This window comes from Apostichopus japonicus, chromosome 19 (genome assembly GCF_037975245.1).
Source record: "Apostichopus japonicus isolate 1M-3 chromosome 19, ASM3797524v1, whole genome shotgun sequence".
Lineage (NCBI taxonomy): Eukaryota > Metazoa > Echinodermata > Holothuroidea > Aspidochirotida > Stichopodidae > Apostichopus > Apostichopus japonicus.
The window spans coordinates 22,383,745-22,408,402 of NC_092579.1; the positions used below are offsets into that span (position 1 = coordinate 22,383,745).

General features: G+C 37.3%; 1 protein-coding gene across 1 annotated transcript; it reads left to right on the top strand.

Annotated features, from left to right (window-relative positions):
- Nucleotides 1–490: 490 nt before the first annotated feature.
- LOC139959559 (ras-related protein Rac1) lies at nucleotides 491–24,397 on the top strand. The gene is made up of 5 exons (XM_071957273.1): nucleotides 491–682; nucleotides 2,898–2,969; nucleotides 18,088–18,205; nucleotides 19,116–19,313; nucleotides 20,821–24,397. The coding sequence occupies exons 1-5, from the start codon at nucleotides 648–650 to the stop codon at nucleotides 20,974–20,976; spliced, it is 579 nt and encodes a 192-aa protein (XP_071813374.1). The 5' UTR covers nucleotides 491–647; the 3' UTR covers nucleotides 20,977–24,397.
- Nucleotides 24,398–24,658: the final 261 nt, after the last annotated feature.

Genomic DNA, 24,658 nt, shown 5'->3' on the forward strand with positions numbered 1-24,658 from the left:
CCTACACATAGTAGGAATATGCGGCATATCAATAACTATCCTTGCTTCAGTTTTTTATTTATTATTATTTAAAGTAGATTACCATAAGGACATCCCAATGCTCCATGCACCTCTGGCTAACATAAAGGATCTTTCAAAGGATCAACAACATAAAGGATCAACAACAGTGATGCACATTATGACAAGCAATTCAAGAGGCCTACTTTTGTTCGATTCCCGCTGTCACAAGCATTCCCACTTCTCTACCCCTTCCTTCAGCAAATCCTGGCTTCTTCACAGTAGACACGCTAAGTATTCCATGAAGACGGTACTTGTAGAATCTATCTGGTTTGGGAACGGGTTTTGAGTTATTTTAGTTTTGTTGAATTTTATTTCATCATATCAATCCAGTTTGTTTTAGTCTGCCCATATGAAACACCGTAGATTTCCTTCGCTTCATTAGGCCTACGTTAACCTTTGACCAGTCCCGCATTGATTAATTTTCAATGAGGTGTCTCATCCAAGTCTTTTCCGCATTCACAACCACTCACCCAACACACCCAATACAACACTTTCCGCTATTTTGGAAATTACGTCAGAAGATAATTTTATAATACTGGGTGGTATAAATATAGGAAACTTTAGGTAGCCGCTAGTAAGACGAAAAGATGCAAGCAATTAAGTGTGTGGTTGTTGGCGACGGGTAAGTAAAATTTGTCCTGGATTCCAGGTTAGGCCACAATGACCAGTTAGTTAGGCTAGCATAGTACAATGACCAAATGTAGCCTAGTACTAGTAGTACAGGATCGCCTATAGCCAAGGATATATAGTATAACTTACTTAGTATAACAAGGCAATACACTGTACAGTATACTTAGCAGACCCAGTTATGACCTAGTTAGTAACAGTGTGAACGCCTGTTCAGTGTACTTATGCAGTACCCGCAGCTTCAAAGCATAGTGTCAAGTGCTAATAATGTTACACCACAGGGACTAACTTATCCATTGGCATTAGCTATAGCCTAGGCCTAGTAGTATTGCGTTAGGTGGGCCTAAGTAAGTTCGGGTCCGGATTTCGTTCATAATGTTAGGCCTAGGTTAGGCTATGAATGTGGAAGAGTTTTTCCTGATCAAGTCCCAACTTTCACCAGTCGGATTCTTCCATTTATTTATAAGGTTTTTCTTTGGAAAAGTCCATTCGTGGTCGCCATGTCATTGTTGTTGAATGAACCATTCCAAACCAGGTGTTCTGACTGCAACAGATTGAGAGATTTGAGCCGTTTCAGAGGGAATGGTTGGTCATTAGCGTTAACATTACTCTAAAATATAAAGAAGCTACACTTTTGCATTACTTCAAGCACACAAATGACCCATTTTAACCATATTCTGACATAACTTCATACGTACATGTACACTGCACACCTAGTTTGCAATGGTATGATGTGATGATTGCAAATGAACTTGATGTAGGTTTTTGTCACAGCACCCAGAGACTTCCGTCATTTAGTTTGAGAACATTACTACTCATTACGTATTAACAATTAAAGAATCACTTTTGTTATGCCTAGTAAGAAATGTGTGCTCAACTACGATAGACAGAATTTTGTGTTGTAGTTCTCATATTATGATGAATACAAATTTGGGATCATGTCTTATTTGTTTTATATATCAGACTGTTACACAGTGAACATAAAAAGTTGTTGTGGATATACACATTGCTGGTCTAGTGGTTTGTCCAACCAAGGTCATGACTGTGCCATGTATAGATGCAGGGTCTATGCGTTCTTCATTTGTGAAAGTGAAAATACTGGTCCGTTTGTTCCATCTTCTTCTAAAACGTGTAACTTTTAAATATAAACACAACTAAAAGAATATGTTAATAAGAAATTGTTGCAAAATACTGATAGAAATGCAAACAATCAGACCTTTACACAAACAAATGCATAATTGCCACGCCCCCCTCCCCTCGTACTCAATATTATTTTTTTTAAAACACTCAATTAAAAACTCGAAACAACAAACTTTTAACACCCAATCAAACATTCAGGCATTGTCCTGTAAACACCAATTCACACATTCAAACAAAGTATGCTATAACTAACCAATCAATATCGGTCATGATGGCCCAATCAAATATTCCAACATGGGCAGGCTATATGTGTTCAAAGAGTGTCAGCAGTTGCCAGTTTCACTATAAACACCTCTTCTGAAAGTGAAACATGCCGACTGTTGAAGATTATTTCTTATGTTTTGGCTGCACCAGGTTTGGTGTGATTTCTTCTAGTGTAGATGGTATGTGAAATTGAATTGGTTCTGCTCAAGGCCCCCTTAATCACTACCTTCTTAGGCCTTGCTGTTATGGCCTAAAAGTGATACAGCAATTAGGCATAGACCATGCCAGGCCTAAGCGTTCACCCTACTGTAGCATTGCACAAAAGTAAGGCCTACTTCATAAACTATGGGTTGTATAGTTAGATCTATATGTCTTGAATTCCAAGATATCTATAAATTGTTAAAATATTTTCACTCTTACCACAATGAGCATTTAACCTACACAGATGTGCATTGTTTACTCTTCAGGATCCAACCTTGCATTAATATCTCCTATTGGTAGATTATTATGAATTATTGTTATGGATCAAACTTAATTTTTAAATCAATCATTGGACAAGCAGCAATATTGTTAGCACGGGTAGAGATATCATATTTAAATTTGGCTTCCAAATTCTGTCTACTGATGGCATTTTTACTTAAATGGCCGACACATTTTTATCATAAAACATTACGTATGACATGCATTTGTCATTTCATCTAAATTAAACAGTGGTCTTGTTTTTTTGTTTGTTTTAAATAAATTTCAACCTAATCGCAGTGCCTCAAATTAATTACTTTTTTCTTTCTTTCCTTTTTTTTCTGCAGAGCCGTTGGTAAAACATGTCTGCTTATCAGTTACACTACAAATGCTTTCCCAGGAGAATATATTCCAACAGTGTAAGTATTAACCAGATTCATGAAAATATTTTGCAACTTTTGTTGAAGTATATAGATGTTCAAGATGTTACCAGCCTCTTCCACAAATATCGTCAGAGGATGGTAAGGCCAGGGGTATAGTAGGAGCAGTATTGAAGGCTACATTCACATATTGCGTAGGTTTGAATAGTACATTAGATATATATATTACGGACAGATGTGACTTCCACTTGTACTGCAGATTGATTTTTTCTCTTTCTATTTTGGGGGGGGGGGGTGGGAGGTAGAGAGGTCTCTACATTATCTTCCAAATGGAGTTGTTAATTCATTATATTTCAGACGATTCATATGCTAGTATATCCTACTATTGTACTGTGATATTAAAAAAATTAACAATATAATTGTTATCATAATATATCATTATACCATGTACTACTTTATGCAACAATATTATTGTGGATATTTTATGGTATAATGATTATGATACAATATTATTGTATGATAGTATGTGAAAACGGGTAATATTTTATGCAACAATAGTATTGTGGTTGTATATAAGTATTATCATGATACAATATTATTGTATGATACTATGTGAAAGTGGGTAATACTATATGCAACAATATTATTGTGGTTGTATTATATTACATTATTATGGTACAATATTATTGTATGATACTATGTGAAAACGGGTAATACAATATGCAACAATATTATTGTGGCCGTATTATATTATATTATCATGATACAAATTTATTAAATGTATGATACTATGTGAAAACGGGTAATACTATAGGCAACAATATTATTGTGGTTGTATAATTATTACATTATTATGATACAATATTATTGTATGATACTATGTGAAAACAGGTAATATATACTATATGCAACAATATTATTGTGGTTGCATTATATTACATTATTACGATACAATATTATTGTATGATACTATGTGAATCTGGTGCGTATTTAGGTTCGCAAGTTCACAACACATGGTTTGTTAATTAATACTACATACATGGAACAAAGTAGAAGTTAGTGATTTATAAATATGTAAAGTTTATTATTGATGTAGAAGAAAATGGATTCTGCTTAATTATTGAATTACACTTTTACATACACATTCTATTTCCACAATGAAAGAACAGACATGTTACTACAGTAGTATATGTAGTATATAGTGGAATCACTCGTCGAGTAGCTGGTATTGTTTTGCAAATTTTCTACGGATGAGGACTCAACAAAATGCTATTTCTTTCCCAAGAAACATCTTCGGCACGGATCCCTAAATTCAAGGTGGAAACGGTGGGATAGGCTAGATATGTCTGCTATGAAATTGTGGTATACAGTAGGTTTAGGCTACATGCTGACAGTTTTGTCTAATTGAGTCGGTCGAGGTACAAGTATTTGTCACAAAAATATAATGTAACAACCTAACTAACAAGTTTTTATTTCCTGGTTCCTTTGCAAGTGGATTGATCGTGAGAGGAAATTAGCAGGAAATACAAACCATGTGAAATGTCTGTCCACTGCAAAAAAAGAAAAAGGGTGGAATTCTTTATATTAAGATTATTTACATATTAGTAATACCTATCATGCAATCACTCGTATCAGGAAACTGGTTTCTAGAGCTGTTTCCTATATAGGCAAAAGAATATAACAAAGTACATTAAGACTGGTCAAGGCACTCTAGTGTCAAATTTGAGTGCAAAACACAACAGGTTGAATCAAAAGTATAGATTTTCAAAAAGTTTGGCTTTCACTTTTAGAGGAATTAAAGCCTGATATTAATTACATGTCACGGTTGACATTCCTTCAAATGAGTGGTTTTAGCACACATCTTAGAGACTGAATTTACTCTGTTCAAGTTTGTGTGACATCAAAAATGAAAAGTTTAACATGTTTACTTAATTGGTTGGAATGTTGTCTTCAATGTACAAAAATACTTTTGTGTCATGCCTCATAAAGGAAGTAAAAAAACTCTGCAAGCTGAGCTGTGAGTAACATACAGAACCAATCTTTTTGAATGAATTGGTTCTTCAGTTGAACAGTAAACTGTCTGTTGTTGGAAGATGCCTTGATACTCTATTCCTACTTGTATTCAACATTCCACTCTAAATATACTGGAAATGGTAACATGTTGGACAATCTAGATTAGTGATGAAACTTCCAGCCTCCAAAGTGAGCTCTATACTGTATGCGCTCTGTATAGGAGCTCCATATGAGTTCGCCCTTACCAACCGGGCTATGGACACAGATCGTATGTCCAGAGGTTCGAAACTAGTACTGTAAGAGAAGGTCATCGTTCCAATTTCAAACTGACAGAGAGTTGGGAAATCTACAACAGATCAAAGAGACTTTGAGTAATCGAGTCCCAACCGGTATTTCAAACCCAGGCCTCCCACTCTATATGCAAACACCCCTGACCAACCAGTATATATCTCAAAAGTAGCATTACTGTACAATGTAATTACACTGTCCGGTATGTGTTGTACAAATGTATGGACCAATTTTATTTCTAGCTTTTAAAACCTCGCTTGTAAATATCTCCCGGTATTGACACAGTTCAATCTAAGTGGAAACTTACAAATTCTAGTTTGAAATGTGTATGAAGATTAAAGCCATCATATTTATCGTGCGTGCTTCACTGGGATCAAAGTCGATATCGTTGACATTCAGACTGTCATCCCGCCTTGTCTCTGTGGCACTCTGTGGCACTATGTGGCACTCGGCTATAAGACTACTCAGGTATAGGAGTCTGGATCGTAGTTGACCCTGGCATTTTCAAGTCGAGTGGGGAATCATCTCCCCCCCCCCCCTCCCTTTAAAATTAGTAAGGTATTTAACAGGTACAGTTGAGGGATACTCACAGTCTGGTGATTGTCAACCTCATAGTACGAGTTCAAAGCACACTGCAGGGAAATTGAATAACTTAGAATCCAAATCCTGTCTAGCAGATTTGAAGGCTCAGAAGTTGGTCTCTTATAAAACACTATGGTTTCTATGTAAAAATATATTAAATAAATTGTTTAAGACATCTTTGGACTTGTACAGCAATTTGTCCATTGGTGCATAGCATTTTTTTTGTGATCATGCAAAAGTGGGTAAGTTCTTCCCTGGCACGTATGCGATCTACGTTACAGTTCGGAAGTGACGAATCATGAGGGCTTGCGACGGGACAGATATGTCTCAGGAAGGGTGGAGTGATATCTGTAGATCCTGAATTAGCCTCTTGAAAGCTTCAAATTGATTTTTGGAAAGTAGTCTGGTTCTTGTATACATAGCTTGTATATAAATATATATTTATATATCTATATATTAATAGGATTGTGATAGTTAAGTCCATTTCCCTAACATATACTGCTCTCTTCCTGTACGCTTTCAAGGCTTTGCAGTTCCAAAGTACTTTATCTTCATACTTCATAGCCAAAAAATTCTGGATAATGATTTTGGAAAATCAATCAACCAATTAATAATACTGTAGATACCCAAATTTTCCTTGCATGTACTAATTTATCACTCAAGAGTCAACGATTAAATGTAGCGTAAGACTTGAAAGGAAGACTTTTATGCACAGAATTAATTTGAATTTGTTGTAGACCGTTAGACAACAGTTGGTAGCAATCTAATTTGTGTTTTCAATACCACTGTTAATTGTTTTTTATAAAGAAAACACCCATTTAAACATCTGAGCTGATTGATAAAAGAGTGGCTGGACTACCTAGTCTAAGAAACAGATCTTTAGGGTCAGTTCCTGAGATGTGCAACCCAAACCTCATTGAGGATACATGAAAACATGAAGAGTTTTTATGCACTCAAATAACATTTTTTCAGTGCAAATACATATCAGGCAAAAGCACAAATGGTATTGAATATCATCCAAGGATGAGCTCTGTTATTTCAATATGAAGTTACAAAAGCACACATTTTGGGTTGAATTATTAGAACTGTATAAGACAATGGCTTAATGTCATTAACATTCAGTACTGCACTGAGGAGCTGACATCGGCGTCGTCGTGGTCGTCGTCAGTTTGTCACCTTAAAGGAGCAATACATAGATCAATTATATTTTAATGACCGTGAATATCTTGAAAATTGAAACAGCTATACAGAAATGTTACCAGCTCTCAAATTTGTCATTTTTTGTCTTGTGCCACTTGTGACATGACAGACTTGTAGCAAGACTTAACTTTTGCCTAAAAGTCATCTTTCAATATTTACCGACGTGCATCATTAATGTTATTTACGAGAGGTTGATTATATACTCATCATGTTCATCATCTTTGTTTTGGTCATGTACTTGTACTAAGTTTCTGTTCTCTTGTTCCTGTTCTCTTGGTCTGGGAACAGATTCGTGTCATCCATCATCTCCCACTTACATGTACTTCTAATACTGCATGATCAATACTTTAAGTACTTCCCATATGTATGTATTTATGTATGTATGTACAGTATGTACGTATTGTATGAATGAATTATGTATGCTGTATGTATGTATGCATATATATGAATTGTTTGTATGTATTGGCATGTATTGTATGGGTGTATTATGTATGTATGCGTGTATGTATGTATGCATATATGTATATGTATGTATGTATGTATTAAGATGTATGTATGGTTGTATGTATTATGCATGTATGTGTGTATGTATATGTATTGTATGTATGTATGCATCCATGCACGTATGGATGTGTATATGTATGCCTGTATGTACAGTGTGTGTATGTATGTGTGCCTGTATGTGTATGTATATGTATGTATATGTATGGATATAGATTGCATGTGTGTATTTTGTGCAGTTAAAGTTGCATTGCTCCGCATAATATGCTCTTCCTTGTTCCCACACACTTATGTTACTCAGACATAGACGATACGTTAGATTTGTGGAATGCCACAAAAGTTAATGTAATTTGGTGGAGCAGTCCTTCCACTGAATATGCGGTCCTTTCCGCTGAATATGCAGATTAGATAGGATGTGATATTGTGCTAGGTTTATGAATTCCTTTCTTAATCAGGTTAATGTTAAGGGAAAATCCCAACTTAGGCGTTCTTCATATTCATGGTTATTCCTTTGATGGTAGATGCAGACTTTTCAAAAGACAAAGCTGAACCACTCAATACCCATTATAGGGCAGTTAGTTTCTATCGGTTTTTTAAGCTAATCCGAGCAGGTGTTAAACCATGGACAGGTTACAGCGTAAGATCTTACTTACTGTAGTTCATCGGTCAACAACAACACCAGTATTGGACAAAACAAAGAAAGATTATAATAATGGAAACTTTCCAGCTTAAATTTTTTTCCATCAACATCGGTTTGCACCATTCGGTGTACAGTACCATGAACCATGTATGAGTAGTATACTTTTAACATGCAGGATACATCTATATGCTCTTGTACGCTGAAATACATCATGTCTATATATCCAACCCATCGAGTACTTCCTCAAACCTTGTGCCCATTGCATGTCAACATTGAAAAGGGGAAATCTCTCTTCCAACTTGGCTAGATCAGAAAGAACTGGAGCATTACTGCAATTGAAAAAAAAAAAAAAAAAACCACCCAGAAGAAGGAAGAAGACCTAAGACAGACCGTGTGTGTCCTGTGATTATTACATTGTTTGCATTGCCTAGTGCCTTACAGTGCAAAAATTTCTACCATGTCCTTTGAACTAGCATGTACTAGCATTGTGTGTGTGACAATAAGGAAGTTAACTGCCAGAGCGTTGTTGTCAACGTGTATTTTAACTACAGGACTGTGCAGCAGCCATTCATACAGTATGCAGCAATGCATGTAGACTACATGGTGTAAGTGCTATTTATAAACACATAGTTAATTCAGGCGATCGTTCGTACGGTATTGCAGCGCAAAATGCTTGAATTACTGTACAGGTCCGAAGACGTATAGCAGTATAGTTTACACAGGAAATTTTTTTTTATGTACAGACAGAGTTCAGAAGCCTTCAAAACTGCTACACAAAAATTTGAACACTGAAGTAGTAGAAATATGCTCTCATTTTGGAGAGCAACTCTGATGATAAAGGGTTGCGATCCTATATCACTGTTAGTACCGTACGAGTCGGTTCGACCCGACCAACGAAAAGATGCATACAACACTAGGTCGGTGTTCTTTATGGCATCGTTCTCTTTTTATGTTGGACATTCCACTTGATTTATGTCCGAGAATTCAAAATATGACGGTTTTATCGCAGAGGTAGAATTAACATGAAATCTGCTGAGTAGGGAATCTACAGTTTGATGCTTCATATCCAAAGAAGTTCCTATGGAAAAAAAAACTACATGCACTAACCTGTCATGAATAATGGTACTGATAGAAGAAAGGAGGATGAGTTGTGACCGAGGAAAGGGATTGAAGTTTGGTGGGGAGGGGGTTGCTGTCCCCTCTGAAAGAAATTGGATGGTATGTACATGAAATTATACCAGATTTGAAATTGCAATATGGCTTTTACAATACCAGAAATGTTGAAAGGTCTATTGTTGTCAATTTCCTTCAAGTTCTGTGTTGAAGTTACCAACCATTTTACCACAACTATAAAAAAACATATCTGAAAATACAGATGCCCCCCCCCCCATTTCTTTAGATGAAACTTTTCAGTGGTGAAATGGCATCAGCTGTGATCAAAGGATTTGACTGAAACCGGCCTCCAGGTTTGTCAGAAACAGAGGTTCGAGTACGAGCTCTCAATGTAGGCCTACTTCCTCCTGTTGTGAAATTTTTTCATCACTAGTGAGTCACTGGTACTCACCAGCTTTGTATAATTGAGCTTTTCTCAGACATGTGTATCATAAAGCCTCTGTGTGAGTGTGTGTTGGTACTGTGTGTACATATCACACTTAATACACACGGGACAAAAGGAACACTGTACTTCATAGTGTACTTCTAGGGAGGAAATTGAGAAAAAAAAATGAGCACTGTCCATACAAGTAAATATCATCACCAAGGTAGAATATTCCATTTTTCAGTACTTTTTCTGTAGCAACGAGGCCAAAATTTGGCCTGTACCTAAACTAAATTTGGTGTCCTACTTTGAAAGCAGAAGAAACTACAGAATTCTCCAAAGTTTTTGGAATTTTGTTTTTCTTAGTTTAGTGAGTATCCTCTGAACAAAAATACCCCAAAGAGATCGTCGCGGTGTGGAGTTTCGTTTGTTGACGGCTTCTGCCTTTCCTTGCAAGCAAGTAAATACTGTTTTTTAGTGCTTAATTGTTGGACCATAACATGTGTGGCTGGTTTGATCTGAAAGGTGTTCTGACCGTACATTATAACCAATCTCCTTTTAGGTGTTTCCAATGACGACATATATGATTTGGTTTCAAATGGAATAAAGAACTACCACGAAAATAAACTTGACAGTTGCGTTCATAAGCTTGTAGACAACCTTTCTATTTCTTTATGTTTGAGAAAGCAAGGTATTTGTGAAGTATCTGGACCAAATTAGAGCAAAACTTTGTAATTTACATGTCATCCAATGTATGTGTTTGTATTTTTATATGTATGCTTCAATACATTTGGGGGAATATTGAAGTGGAAATTGCTTAATTAATAGTTCTTATTAGGCTTGTCAGGGAGAAAAGGACACGATTGTTCCATTTCATAGCTGATTATGCAACTGCATTATTTAATTATTATTATTTAAATTGATTATGGAAAGAACCTAGGAACATAGATAGATCAAGTTGAAGGGTTTAAAGCAAGTATAAGTCACTTTCAAAAGTACAGTAATCACATAAAAAGTGAAAAGAAAGTAAAAAAATTACACAAACACTTCCAGAACTCCCATGTCTATAGACACTTTTTAACTTGAGTATATATGTCAGTTTTATGGAGACCGGTTAAGTGAGCTGCTCATAAATATGTAAAGAAGGTACTCTAACCTTCCCTCGCAATACTTAATAACAACTCAGTGGTGCTGACTTTTAGACTTCTCGTTATGTTGGCAAGAAGGGAATGATTCTGGTTGGTCTTGTCGACCAGGAAGCGTTTGACACTAGTTGGCATACTGTTATACATTCTGTAAATCATATGAGAGACCTGGGAATAAGTTAGCATGAAGTTAGTACATATTTATATAAGACCAATCCAGTTGGGATGTTCACGATCAAAGTAAACATAATTTCACAGCAGATTTGTATAAGTTCTATAGGTCCTTAATACAATACAATTTACATATATAAACATGTATATACATTGTCACCATTTCAAGTACAGATGTACACGGAAGATAAAGTTACCTCCAGTTGTCCTCATGCTTACAGTTGTGTGTGTATTACTTTAATGGGTTCAGGTCACATGTGGTATAAAGCCACATCATATTCTCTAGCAGATCCCTTTGTCTACTAAGTGGGATGCTGTGTCCGTAAGTGTTTGACCTTTGACCTAGCGGATATGTATTGCAAACGTTGGCGACAATCTCCATATATTCCAAGGATTTCAAGTTTACTTTTGTACTTTACAGTTCATATATATATATATATATACATAGATATATATATATATATATATATATATATATATATATCTATAACTATTGTACCTGTCTCCACTCGGCAACAGCACTTTTCCTAGATCTACAACAATTGTCAGCTACAGTACCTACTGTAGGTGTCGTACCACAATTCATCGCTCCATTGACTTATATAAGCGCAGTACAGTACAGTATTCGCACAGTACAGTATTAGCACAGTACAGTACAGTATTCGCACAGCACAGTGCAGTATTAGCACAGTACAGTATTAGCACAGTACAGTATGCAGAGTACAGTACGGTATTCGCACAGCACAGTACAGTATTAGCACAGTACAGTACAGTATTCGCACAGTACAGTACAGTATTAGCACAGTACAGTATTCGCACAGCACAGTACAGTATTTGCACAGCACAGTACAGTATTCGCACAGCACAGTACAGTATTAGCACAGTACAGTATTAGCACAGTACAGTATTAGCACAGTACAATATTAGCACAGTATAGTACTAGCACAGTACAGTACAGTATTAACACAGTACAGTACAGTATTAACACAGTACAGTATTGTACTTGCACAGTACAGTACAGTGTTAGCACAGTACAGTACATTATTAACACATTACAGTACAGTATTAGCAGAGTACTTTCCAAAGGCAGCTACCCAGAGCATCTTAGAAATTCAACCAAAATTCCCTTCTCCAAGATTAGATAGCCGATGGCTGGGACTGTCAAGGGCGGTATTCAAATTCTACCGTCATGGCCAGTTTTGAACCAGAAGAAGTCCAAGTTTGGGATAACTACTCCCTAAGTCCATCTGCCAGCTCTCCCAATCGAATCTTACTGTTTCATCCAAGGATTTCTAAAATGCCTCTAATGGTCATTCAGTCCTCCATAGTTTTAGACCATCATTGATAGTTTATTATTCCTCTTGGACACCCAAGGCTCAAAACAGAATGATGATGATGATGATGATGATGAAAATCCTGTCAAAGAGGGATTACTTCAGTTGGTCCATTTAGGTCAATTTCTCACAGGTGGTTAACCTTTCTGGTGGTGGATGGTGTATATTACTACTCTATTGTGGTTTCATGGTACTGTACGTATAGTACACATTTCAAACGTCTTTAGTTAGGGGTTAACTTATCAACCTGGGCAAAAAATCAGAAATTTTGATGAGTGCAATATTCCATGTCAATAGTTCACACATATATAATATGAGTTTCCCAGATTTTATAGATAACTTCAAATGTGTACATCTTGGAAACGAAAAGAGCTGTTTGAAAAATGTTAACAGATTGTTGAATGAGATTATCACAAACAACAAATGAACTGTGTATAGTGCAAATTGGCTCGGGGTGATCATATGAATAGGGCAAATGATGAAAGAAGAAAACTGAAAAATCGTTTGAAAAAAAATTAATTTGAACAAATTGCTCAATTGTGGCAGCTCGTTATGAGATGTAGAAGGTAACGGTATCAAAAATGAAACAGTTCACTTTTAGTGACGTAGCTCTGAGCAAATTATGAGGGTAATTAATATGATGTTTGCATGTGATCTGCTGTATTAACACATAAACATCGAACACTTCCGTGATGCGATGTTAATTTTTCATAATTGCCAGTGCTGTAAGTGTAGAAACAAAAGTGCAGGATAGAAATTTGATTCAACTGTTCTCATGTTAGCAGTACTTACTCTACCCGACAGAAACGAAGAGTTTCCAACGGGCAGGGGATAACGTAGTACCGTACGCACGACAAGCGCTCTACTCTTCATCCAAGCTTACTATACAGTGGGATCGGAAGAGTTATTTATAAGGGTTTGAAATTAAAACAAAATGAGCATGCAAAAATAAAAATGGATCTGCTAAGGTTTAGATGGCGGCTTGATTTGGATAACAAAATAAAGCATATCAAAATATGGTTTGTTGGCATGTTTTCAAGTCCTGCAGTAATTTTACTCCTTGGAGATGGGTGAGCAGAAGGTGGGGGGAGGGAAAGACAGAGGGAGGAGTAGGGGAGAGGAAAGGGAGGGGAAGATGGATGGTAGGGGAAGAGAGAGGGAGTTACAGGACAAGAAGGAGAAAGGGAGGGTATGGAAGGAAGGCAACAGAGGTGTAGTGAGAGAGGATTAGGGTGAGCAAAAGAGATGAAAATCAAAGGTCAAGTGAAACAATATTCAAATGTGAATATAAATTTATGGCTGCTACGGTAATAACCCAGTTGGGTCTGTTTTTTGAAGAACGGCATGATTCTAGCAGTGTGATAAGCTTAGGAACATTAATGACAGTGAGTTGAAAATAACTTCTGGATCAGTCCATAATCTGTGAGGGTTTTTTTTTGTTGTATGTTGATATGATAATGTACAGTATGGATTTACTTCACTCCTCTCTTACTTGCCTCCGTTCTACTAATGCACTATAATTTACCTAGCCTACAACAGTCGGTAACATTATAGCACTGCACCCCCCACTGACCTACTTTAGGGTGAACAGCTACTACCTCTTCCAAATCTACCATCCTCAAGGCTTACAACTGTTTTTCTTGTGTAATTTACGTACTGTAGTCCTACCATATATATGCAGTATTGAGCTGTGCAGCACTTTAACGGGCAGGATGCATTGGGTGTTGTGTGTGGGTTGGTGGAGTATAGTGCACAGTAGTAAAACTGTAGTTGGACATTCTTGGTATACATGTACAATAGAAAGAGAGGAAACTGGTTGCTTCCTGTGATGTAGTGTTTCTTCTATGAACATGCCCTATGACTTGTAGAAAGTCATTTACCACAAAAAAAAAAGCCCCCCAAAAATATGGTCTATTCGTTGTTGCTTGCATGACAGGATATTGTTGCAGCAGAACATGCATTGTAGTGTCATTAAGTACTGTCTGAAATTACTGTGTTGTAGTAGTGGCAAGATGCCCCATCTCATAATGAATGTTGATTGGTGATTGATTTGCATGAGGAAGTAAACTCTTAAGCCTGCCGCACACTGCCAGACTTTTCACGACCCCCCTCCCCCCCACTCATCTAGACGGCGAAAATATTGTGGATATTCAGGGCAGTGTGCGAGTGCTTTCACACTACGACTAATCGATATTTTGTCAGTTTTTAAAGGGTGTTGGCTTTGACCTGGAGAACTGAACCGTGTAGTGATGGTTTTGTCTGATTTTCAAAAAATACCATTTTGCAGATATACTGGAGGATTGCACATTTTACTTTGCACCTCTCTTACCTGTCTCCAGACTACATTTGCACTTTGCCCATCTACCTAAGCTACCTGTCTGGAAGCATTTTAGTATTGTGCCCTCTATTACTACCCTCGAGACTGCATCTCCCTCTGCATCTACCCTTCGAGCTACATAACTTGTCACCGGATTCTCATCCGACGGTTTTGGCGAGTCTGCGAGGACAATCGTTGCCTTCTAATAGTTTTTTTTTGGGGGGGGGGGTTTAGCGTTAGTCTGCAGATGTCGAACCATAAGGTCAGATACTCATGTGTGATTGATGAGGGTGTTCAACTTTTTGGTACTGTAGGACCAAAGACCCTGGACTTATGTATCCTAATTTACATACAAGAATCAAGATGACCTTGTAATTGTTGTCCACTGATCACCAGCCCACCGCACCTCTGTTGATGAGACAAAATGCTCCGTAGAAGTATTTCTGTACGATTCATGTATATGTCAGGATTTCACTAGGGAACCCTACCTAGATCTGATAGTGATATCACCAACAAATCTTTCACTAACTACCCTATGAAATTATAACACACTATTGCCCCCAAAATGTGATTATAAACAATTGTTTGGAAACCTGTTGCCCACAGTTCTGCTGCACTAGTAAATTTAAACTTAAATTTGACCGCTTTTCCAATGACGATAGCAACTTCAGTTTCAACCTATTAAATGAGGTTTAAATATTAAAATTCATTCCTTATTTTGATGTATCACAATATATATATATATATATATATATATATATATATATATATATATATATACGAATATATATATATACGAATATATATATATATATATATATATATATATACACACACACATATATATATACGTACACATATATATGTACATACAAGGGGTACATTGATGATGAAATATTCCATTACATGAAATTAATGGTTAGATAGTACACATGTCACACGAATGGATGATCAGTAAGTGGACTAAGATCACTTGATGTTGCATGTGACATGCAGTATAGCATAGTAAATGATAGTATAGTATCAGTTCAGTTTTAGCCTCTAGAGGTCACAAATCCCACACAAGACATGTACACACACGTTGTGCATACCGTACACTCTAACTACACATGTATGCCTGAGCCGTATATATAATACGCTGTGATCATTTCCTGTTCTCAGTATCAGGTCTCTTTTAAAAGGAACTCAGAGAAATATAAAATGTGGTGTAAAAAACCAAGGTCAATCAGTTTGGCAATGCAGCACTCAGCTACAATCTATAGGTCAGTTAGGTTCTAGCCAGAGGTCAATAGTACAACAGTGTAGGTCTATAGACATATACTCCACATTTCTTGTAAAGTCTCATATCCCCATTTGACCAATTCCTGTTTACTCTTTCTTCCTGAAGTATTTTTTTTAAATTTCCTCATTGTTTGGAAAAGATGGTTTGATACCCACTTGTTTTATCCCTGTTTTGGCGAAGAAGGGTCGTGGTTATGGCTGGCTAAACCCAAGTTTATTTACCATAAACAATGCCTTTTAACTCAGCCATGAAGTACTGAACTATAGAGGAGTGGAAATGAAGGGTATTCACCTTATTTCCAGATGTTTTCAGGAATTGTGAACAATTGGAAGTGAACACATGGAAGATGAGAGGAATGACTTCCTTTAGCCTTTCATTTATTACTGTTGTCATGCTTACATGTCTTTTCATTACAACGACACACTCTTTTACCATAATTTTACCATCTCTTTTTACGAATTACACTTTGAACATATATCAGTTGTCATCTAGATTGCTATGTCATCTAGTTGTCATCTAGATCGATGACTCTTAGAACAGAGATGTATTGTGTTTGTGTCTTCTGATTTCTTTGAACAGTTAAATCTGAGGAGGTAAATCTCTCGGGGACTTCTTACAAATCAATGTATAGACCCTTTAGTAAGGAAAGTCGGAATCAGAAGTAAGATATGGCTCTAAGATGTTTCCTCTGCAGAATGGAATGTATATTTTTTATAGTCCCCACAAATGGTAAAGATATGTCTGAAATTATGGCTATGCCTGATTACAGACTCTACAAAATTCCTATACAAGTGAATTTTGGCTTATCAAAAAGTTGCACAGCAAGATAGTATGGGAATGATTACGTTCATCTACAATCATGAAAATGGTGTATAAGAATACAAAGCCTTGATTACCAATATACTGTACTTCTGCTCTTAAAATAAATTTGGAGAATTTTGTAATGTATCGTCAACATTTTTGCATACAGTGCTGACACGTCAGGGTTGACTTGAAGCTGAAATATTTGGACGCTTTAGTGACGTTTTTTGACGTTTCCCTGCTCAAGATTTAACACTCTGACGTTTTGCGACACTTTTCCATCCCGACACGACCCCCGATGATACCCCTGATAGAATTTGTGGTCGTTTGGTCATGATCGTGCTCATCATAACTGGTTGATTGTTGCCCCCATCAGGTTGCTGTAGGGTCATAATGCAGGTTTACAGTTAACACTGTTTACACAGGTTTACAGTTAACACTGTTTACACAGGTTTACAGTTAACACATGATTTACAGTCTGAACACTGATGTACCACAATGTTCAGGGCAACCGATCCACCAGCTAATATGTGCCCTGTATAGTAAGCATGGGAATATATATATATTCCCTTGCTAATAATGATCAGTAATGCCTCCTCCGTGCAGCTGGTAACAAGTGTAGGATGACGATGATTATTCATCCATGAGCTTTGAATATTTCCGAACGGTTTACCATCCCAAAATTGCCGGTTTTAATGGATTTCATCTGCTATCTTCTTGTTGAAGCGTTCGGCATGTACGTCATTGCTTTAATACAATATTGCCTTTAATGACGTCATTGCCCACACTACTTACATAGCATGTCATGACTACTGTAGATACAGTGTGAAGTGGGTTACTTTTCATTTTTGACTCCTTGCTGGGAAGGCAAAACGGGGGAATTTATTTATCCGATGGTTAATATGTGATGCTTTGGTTTGTAATTGTGATAATTGAACAGTACATGGTGGTTGAACTTCGTATAGGTTATGTTGTTACTCCTTAGAAGACCCTTAGTGCCTTATCCTTTTCAATGAAGGTCAAAGGTAGTGTGGTCGACAGAGTTCATTATCTGAAAACATTGGAATCATGACTTGAACTTGCAGAAGTGCAGCTTGAACAATCATCAGACTTGGTATACATGTACATCCAACTTATGGACCTTTTTTGTTTTGTGGAGGGCAAAGGTCATTGCAGGACAATAGCTATTTTTCCATATTTATTTTTAGAAAGGGATTCCTGACCAATTTGGTTGTTATCAGAAATGGTCCTCTCTTTAACATTTGGGGTATAATATTTTCCTATTTCTGGAGGTTTCTCTTTTAATAATTTTTTGTTTATATTTCTTGATTTTTCTCCTATTACAGGTTCGATAACTATTCTGCTAATGTAATGGTAGATGGAAGACCAGTTAACCTGGGACTATGGGATACAGCAGGACAAGAAGATTATGATAGGTTGCGACCTCTCTCCTACCCTCAAACAGTGAGTCATTTTTGCACCAATCGAGGTCCGATATACATTAGTATAATCGATCAATACATCCAGGTAGAAATTAACAGACAACTGTCAATGTCATTTGAAGTCAACATCTGTCTAAATGTCAAAGTCTGGAAATGACTACGGTCTCATACGTAATAATTAGATCCACCTAGGTTGAGGTCCTCTGAGGTCAACACCGGTCAACAACTGTGCAAAGCTTCTATACTTGTTAAGTCAAAAAAGTAAAAAAGAGCACAGCTTGGTTGAATCCCACACTTGGTAGGTAGTACCTCCCTGTGGTTTTGTTAAAGATCCCTACTTATAGTGGTGGAGGTCAAAACTCATTTGGCGTCAACAACATAGGTCAAAGTCCGGAAACGTTGTCTACACGATAATCACAAAGCAAAGCTTAAAATGAACGTGACAAGATGACACTTGATAGGTACAGGTAGGTCTACACATTAGTACAAAAATGGTCCAGTGTTGACACTTGAAAGTCAATCCCGGTCGACACATAAACACAAAAAAAGGTCTTGTTGGAATGTCACCGTCGATTGTTTGACAAGGAATCACTGAGCCCATTGGTAACTAACAGTGAGGATACAGTATTGCCTTCTCTCCTCCCTTACCCCAATCTCCATTCTGCCTGATTCCGCTCTCTACCCCCTATCCGCCTTACGCATGATATCCTCAAAGACCACAGTCAGTTGAAATCAGTATCATACATATCAGGTAAAATGCCCTGTGATGAGTCTAAGATTGACTTTGGTTCTCATGCCATGAATATTAACGGATGGGCAGGCCTTAACGTTACATTTGGTTGTTGCTGGTATAGTATGGTGATGTTGGTACAAAATAAAGCACATTTTTAAGACATTTTTCATCTCTATGTCCTTTTGTTTTCTCCATCCAGGACGTATTCTTGATCTGTTTCTCGCTGGTCAGCCCCGCCTCATACGAGAATGTTCGCACCAAGTGGTACCCGGAAGTGAGTCATCACTGCCCCAGCACACCCATCATCCTGGTCGGAACCAAGCTTGATTTACGGGACGATAAAGAGACCATGAATAAATTGAGCGAAAGGAGTCTGCGGCCTATTGCGTACCCTCAGGTAAATCTTTGGATGTCCTCGTCAGTTATTTAAAAAATTAAAATTAAAAAAAATATAAAAATGGACCTTTGTGTTTTCCACAGATGAAAGAGGAATGTATGATCATAATGAACCACACATGGTGATATTAATATACAATTTCTATGTGCCACTTTGAGGTTATAAACATTGAAGTTGTACCGGAAATGAACTTTAAAGCAAACGGGTGAGAATGTCACAGATGCCAACATTGTCTTTCCAACGATGTCTTTCTTCAAGATTTTGTAATTTCAATTTTGTAACTTCAAAACTTGAGATTTCAATTGGGTTATGAATACCCAACATCCACTGGTATGGCGTTGACTTTGTATCTCTTTGAGGTAAATTTCCAAACTCTATCCAACACTGTGATGAGAGAAAGACAAACCTGCAAAATATGACATTTTGTCGTCAGTGTGCATCTATGACATCACACCTGTTTGCTTCAAGTTGATCTCTGATACAAACTGCGATAATTTCAACCACGATATCTCGAAAATACTTTGTGGGAATAGAAGGCGAAATTTCACCAGGATGCTCAGAAATGTTATCCGCTTTCATCAGTCAAAATTAAATTTACCCCTCAACTATCCTTTAAATCATTATCCCTATTAACTAGGGAGCCCATTGAATACTAATTAAGTATTCAACCCCACAACCCAAAGAAGAGCCTGGAAATTTTTAAAATTCTTGGGACATAATCCATCATGTTTTTGGCCACAAAAAGTCTACGAAAATGCGTTGTTTGACGTCGCTGTTTGTACATAGTTTTACAAACTCTTCCAGTATCTTCCCCAATCAAATTGAGGTCCACTTCCCTTTGAAATTAAAACTAACATTTCCAAAATATCCTAAGGCAGACTTGCTTAATTATTGTGGAGGCTTGTAATCTTCATGACCATGCTTTATAAGCTCTCGGACGGCATTCAGCTCGCTAACACCGGGGTTCGAATTACCACATTGCGAGGAGCGAGGTGACTCGTTTAGAGCAAGTTAGAGATTGTGCTTTGGAACTTTTGTGGCATGGCTACTACGCAGCAGTCATTTCAGCTTTTGAAAGTGCAGCGAGGCAGATTTGCCAAAATTAGAAGTGGCAGTAAGGTGCGTTTTTTTAACAGAGTGAAGGCTAAAATGTGTACAGACATCAGAGAACAACCGGACTCACTCACGAGAAAGTTTGTCTGTGAAAACGGAGTGTCTAGATCTTCTTGTCTACGGCACGCAGCCGGTTCTAGCAGCCCTTTTTTTTTGTCCGGCTTAGACATCACAGAATTTTCGACAGTTTTCGATATTGACTCGATAAGGAAGTTTAGTGATCCAGATAACTATGAGAGGCACTGATCCAAAGTCGATTCAAAATGGCGCACCATCGTAAACGAATGATCATCGCGCGACGGTGCGTGCGTTGAGAGGTTGGGACGACACTGACCACGATTTGGCTCACCACACCTCAATAATACTGATTTCTTTATTTTTCACACACCCACAGGGACTACAGATGCAGAAAGAAATACATGCTGTTAAATACTTGGAGTGTTCGGCCCTCACGCAGAAAGGACTCAAGACCGTTTTTGACGAGGCCATCAGGGCCGTCCTCTGCCCACCGGCAAAGAACAAGAGCAAAAGAAGCTGCCAATTACTGTAATGGCCTCATCAGCGTTTGTATAGTGCGACAATAAGTTTTTCGAAGTCATTCTAGGCTAGGGTCTGCATTTCTAACACAACCCCTCTTCCCCCCTCCCCCAAACCCTGACGTCTGTCTATATTGTCCTCTTTTCTTTTTTTAAGTTTCATTCCTTTTTTTTGAATATGCCCTCTTCCTCATAAAAGCTTCCACAAGATACCGATGTTAACAACCCATTGTTACATTTGCTTTCTTTTTTTTATATTTGGGAGAGGGGGTGTGGGGGGGGGGGGAAGGGTGAGGGTCTGTAATCTTGCTTGATCATTAAACTATTTCAAAAGAAAATAAAATTAAACAAATAACATGTAATATGCAGAGAGTTGACTGTATTCTATTCTATGGGTACAGACCAACTGTGTAGTATTAGAAGTCAATGTTTTAACATCCTGGGAAAATGGGGAGAGTTTGTCACATCCATCAGCAGGTCACAAGTTAAGTCTAAGCGGTGGCAGAACACAGAAATAGCCATAAAAGACGATAAAAGCTGCAAAGAGCATTCAAGAAGAATTAAAAAATTATTTTTAAATATCGCTGAAAGGACAGCGGTGAGTGTTCCCGTCACTCGTCGCTGAAACTCGTAAGACTAAAAAATAAGGACGTGAAAGTAAATTGTCAGTGCGAACAGTAATATTGTTGCATCTGTGTTATAGCTTTTGCAACAAAGTTGGTTACCGTATTGTTGAATAAGGAAGCTAGTGGCTGACACTGTCTCGCACCATATATATTGAAATGTGATTTACTTTTCACATACTGTTTGCTGTTTTCAGCTGAGATGAAGTGCAAAGGTCAGTTGTCATTTCACATCCCCCCCCCGCTACCCCAGTGCTTGTCACAGCAGATCGAGAACTTTATTAACTTTTTTAATTACCTTCTGAAAACGGGTGGTTCCGTCTGCAATGAAAGTTCCCCACGTTAGGGTCCTCGCTGATGCATTCGAGCACAAAAAAAAATTGTCGTTTTAACCGTTGCATAAATGTCAAAACGGAGCAAATTATTTGATTTTCTTTACTACTTTTAACAATATAACAAGCAGCCTCTAATAATTCCCGTACACTGTACCTTATATATCCTTCCCAACCAACCGAAACTTTCATATCCTAACGCAGGAAGTTATGATTGAAAATTGGAGCCTAGGCTTGACAAAAAAAAAAATAGAAATGCTATCTGGAAGCTGTGTCTTCACAAGAACTTACCAGCACATTTACCTTGCCCTACCCCTCTTCTTTTGTTTGTGGCAGGGAGATAAACTTCATCATCTCTTCCATCCCATAAAAATCTGCAAGACTTGAAAACTAGAGTGATTGGACATCAATTGAAGTGAAATGAGGCTAGAGTTATAAAATTATTAAAAGGAAATACATTTGAACCAGCTGCTTTAAGCTGACTTATTTCCTGGCTTAAAGCACGTACATTTTTAAAGGTTTTTTTTTTCTCTTCTTCGTCTCGAGGAAGTTATTTTTTCGGGGGCTGAAAAGGTGGCTAATATCCCAAACTTCAAACTACCTTTTCCTTAAAGTGTCCATTTTTCCTTCCCTTTTCTTAACATTTCTTAACATTTCTATGTATCAGGCTATCAGTTAATCGTATCAATTATGCACTTTTTATTTTTTTCATGTAAAATTTTTTTTCATGTAAAATGGTAAGTTTTTCCCTCCCCCCCCCATTTGTTTTTTTGTTTTTTGTTTTGTTTTTTGGAATATTACTTTATACTTTCTGTACATATCTTCTATGGTAATTTTGACAGGTTATGGTAAAATTTAAATTAGAGAACAGGGACTTTGGGCTGGGGGGTCTTAAGGGATCTTTCCCCTGGTCTTATTTTTCTTGGCTGTAAATAATTATACGAACTAAACGTACATCATGGGTTTCCTCAAACTTGGAACATTGTTTCATACTACAAGGGTAATGTTATGACCTGTGAGGTCACAAGTGCTACTTAAATATTCACTGAGGCATTGAATATGCATCAACAGGGCAAGAATGGTATCCCAGCCAAATGAACTTTGGAAATATGTCAGAATAAATGTTTACATTTTAATGTAAACACTTTTGAAAAGAATCTTTGGAAGGTTCTTAATGACAGTGGGTGCCAGATTTTTTTTTTTAAGACTTTAGAAAAGCAGGGGTGGTATTTCATCATAGGGTGGATGAAGGGGGTGGGGGGATTAGTAGGGTACGGGATGGTGATGAGAGAATTATGAAAGGAAATTATGCAATCTGACGATTTGTGATTACTTGATGTTGGCACTGTTCAGAATCACTTCAACAAATTGTAGATGCTCCAAATATGACATCAGTCACTGTCCCCACCCCTAACCACCCCTCCTCCCCCTTTTCACCATGTGGTACCATTGTTTTGATGACCAAATCCTGATGGTACATTGTAACCTTCCTGGTTTCTTTTTTAGTCACACAATTGCCTTCCAATTGTTAAACATCCATATCATTCCATGTGTGTAACTTTTTAGACATTTTTTCTGGGTTTCTCGTTCGTCAAACTTGAAGAATTCAAAATGGGCACTGTGTTGTTGGTTGTTTTTTTTTTTTCTTTTATTACGATTATTTCTTTTTATTATTATCGTTATTATTATAGTTACGATATATTTATATATATATCTTAAAATATATATATCTTGGTGCTTGGATTAAAAATCACTGTGCATTTATTTGAAAATGGAAAATATTGTGTGTCGAAGATTGAGAATTTGGATCACTAAGGAGTTACATTTTTCACTTGCGTTTATAAAGCAGTTTACACTGCGAACCGGTAAATACCTTTGTAAAATAAACTAACGAACTTTCAGGGCATTTGTCTGATGACAAAAGGATTTTGTCTCATTAAAGGACAATAGCTCTTGCATGATTAGATGGTAACATTACCTACAGTATCAATGTTACCTATAAACAAATGGAAAAGGTTACCTGAATGAAAACATCGACTGCAGTGTATGCAAATATTTCCAATATGGAAACATTACCTCTACGGAAATAGTGCCTGTATGGAAACATTACCTACATATGGAAACGTTACCTAGTACACAAATAAATTCAAGAGTGAAACAGAGGGGCAACCGTTTTAAAGTGAAAGTCCTCTAGAGAAATTAATACCTCCAGCCAGCTTTGAGAGAATCCTCTGAGACTCGCAGCTTGAAACTGGTCCCCCCTCCCCCCCCCCTCCCCCAGTCCCCATTTTTTCCCATCCTTTCTAGCAGTGATCAGTGATCTCAATTTTCTACGCAACATTTTGATCGATCAAATGAGAATGTTTTGATACAACTGATGTTTGTTTACTTATTTTTTGTTTACAATAATGTCCAGAGGAATAACTGACAAAGCTCCAACTTTGTCCATTTAAAAAATACAGTATCCATGTGTAGATGTATGATATTCTTGTGTGTCATTATTTTGCCTTCAAGGGAAAAACGGGGGGTGGAGGAGGGGGGTGGGGTGGAGGAGGGGGGTGGGGTGGAGGAGGGGGTGGGGAATGTAAAAGTGAGTTGAACTTGAAGCAAAGAAAATATCATAGCTGTACACTGACCACAAAACGTCTCGCTTTTTTTGCTGAAATGTTGACTTATTGTTTTGACTTTCTTTGTTAATTATTATTATTTACCGGAAGGAGATGTTAAGTTGACAATATACC

What these genes read in the sequence shown, in the direction of transcription:
- LOC139959559 (XM_071957273.1), top strand. Translation starts at nt 648, where the DNA reads ATGCAAGCAATTAAGTGTGTGGTTGTTGGCGACGG. An exon ending in GGAGAATATATTCCAACAGT is followed by an intron (nt 2,970 to 18,087) that starts GTAAGTATTAAC and finishes CTCCTATTACAG; the next exon opens with GTTCGATAACTATTCTGCTA. An exon ending in GGCCTATTGCGTACCCTCAG is followed by an intron (nt 19,314 to 20,820) that starts GTAAATCTTTGG and finishes ACACACCCACAG; the next exon opens with GGACTACAGATGCAGAAAGA.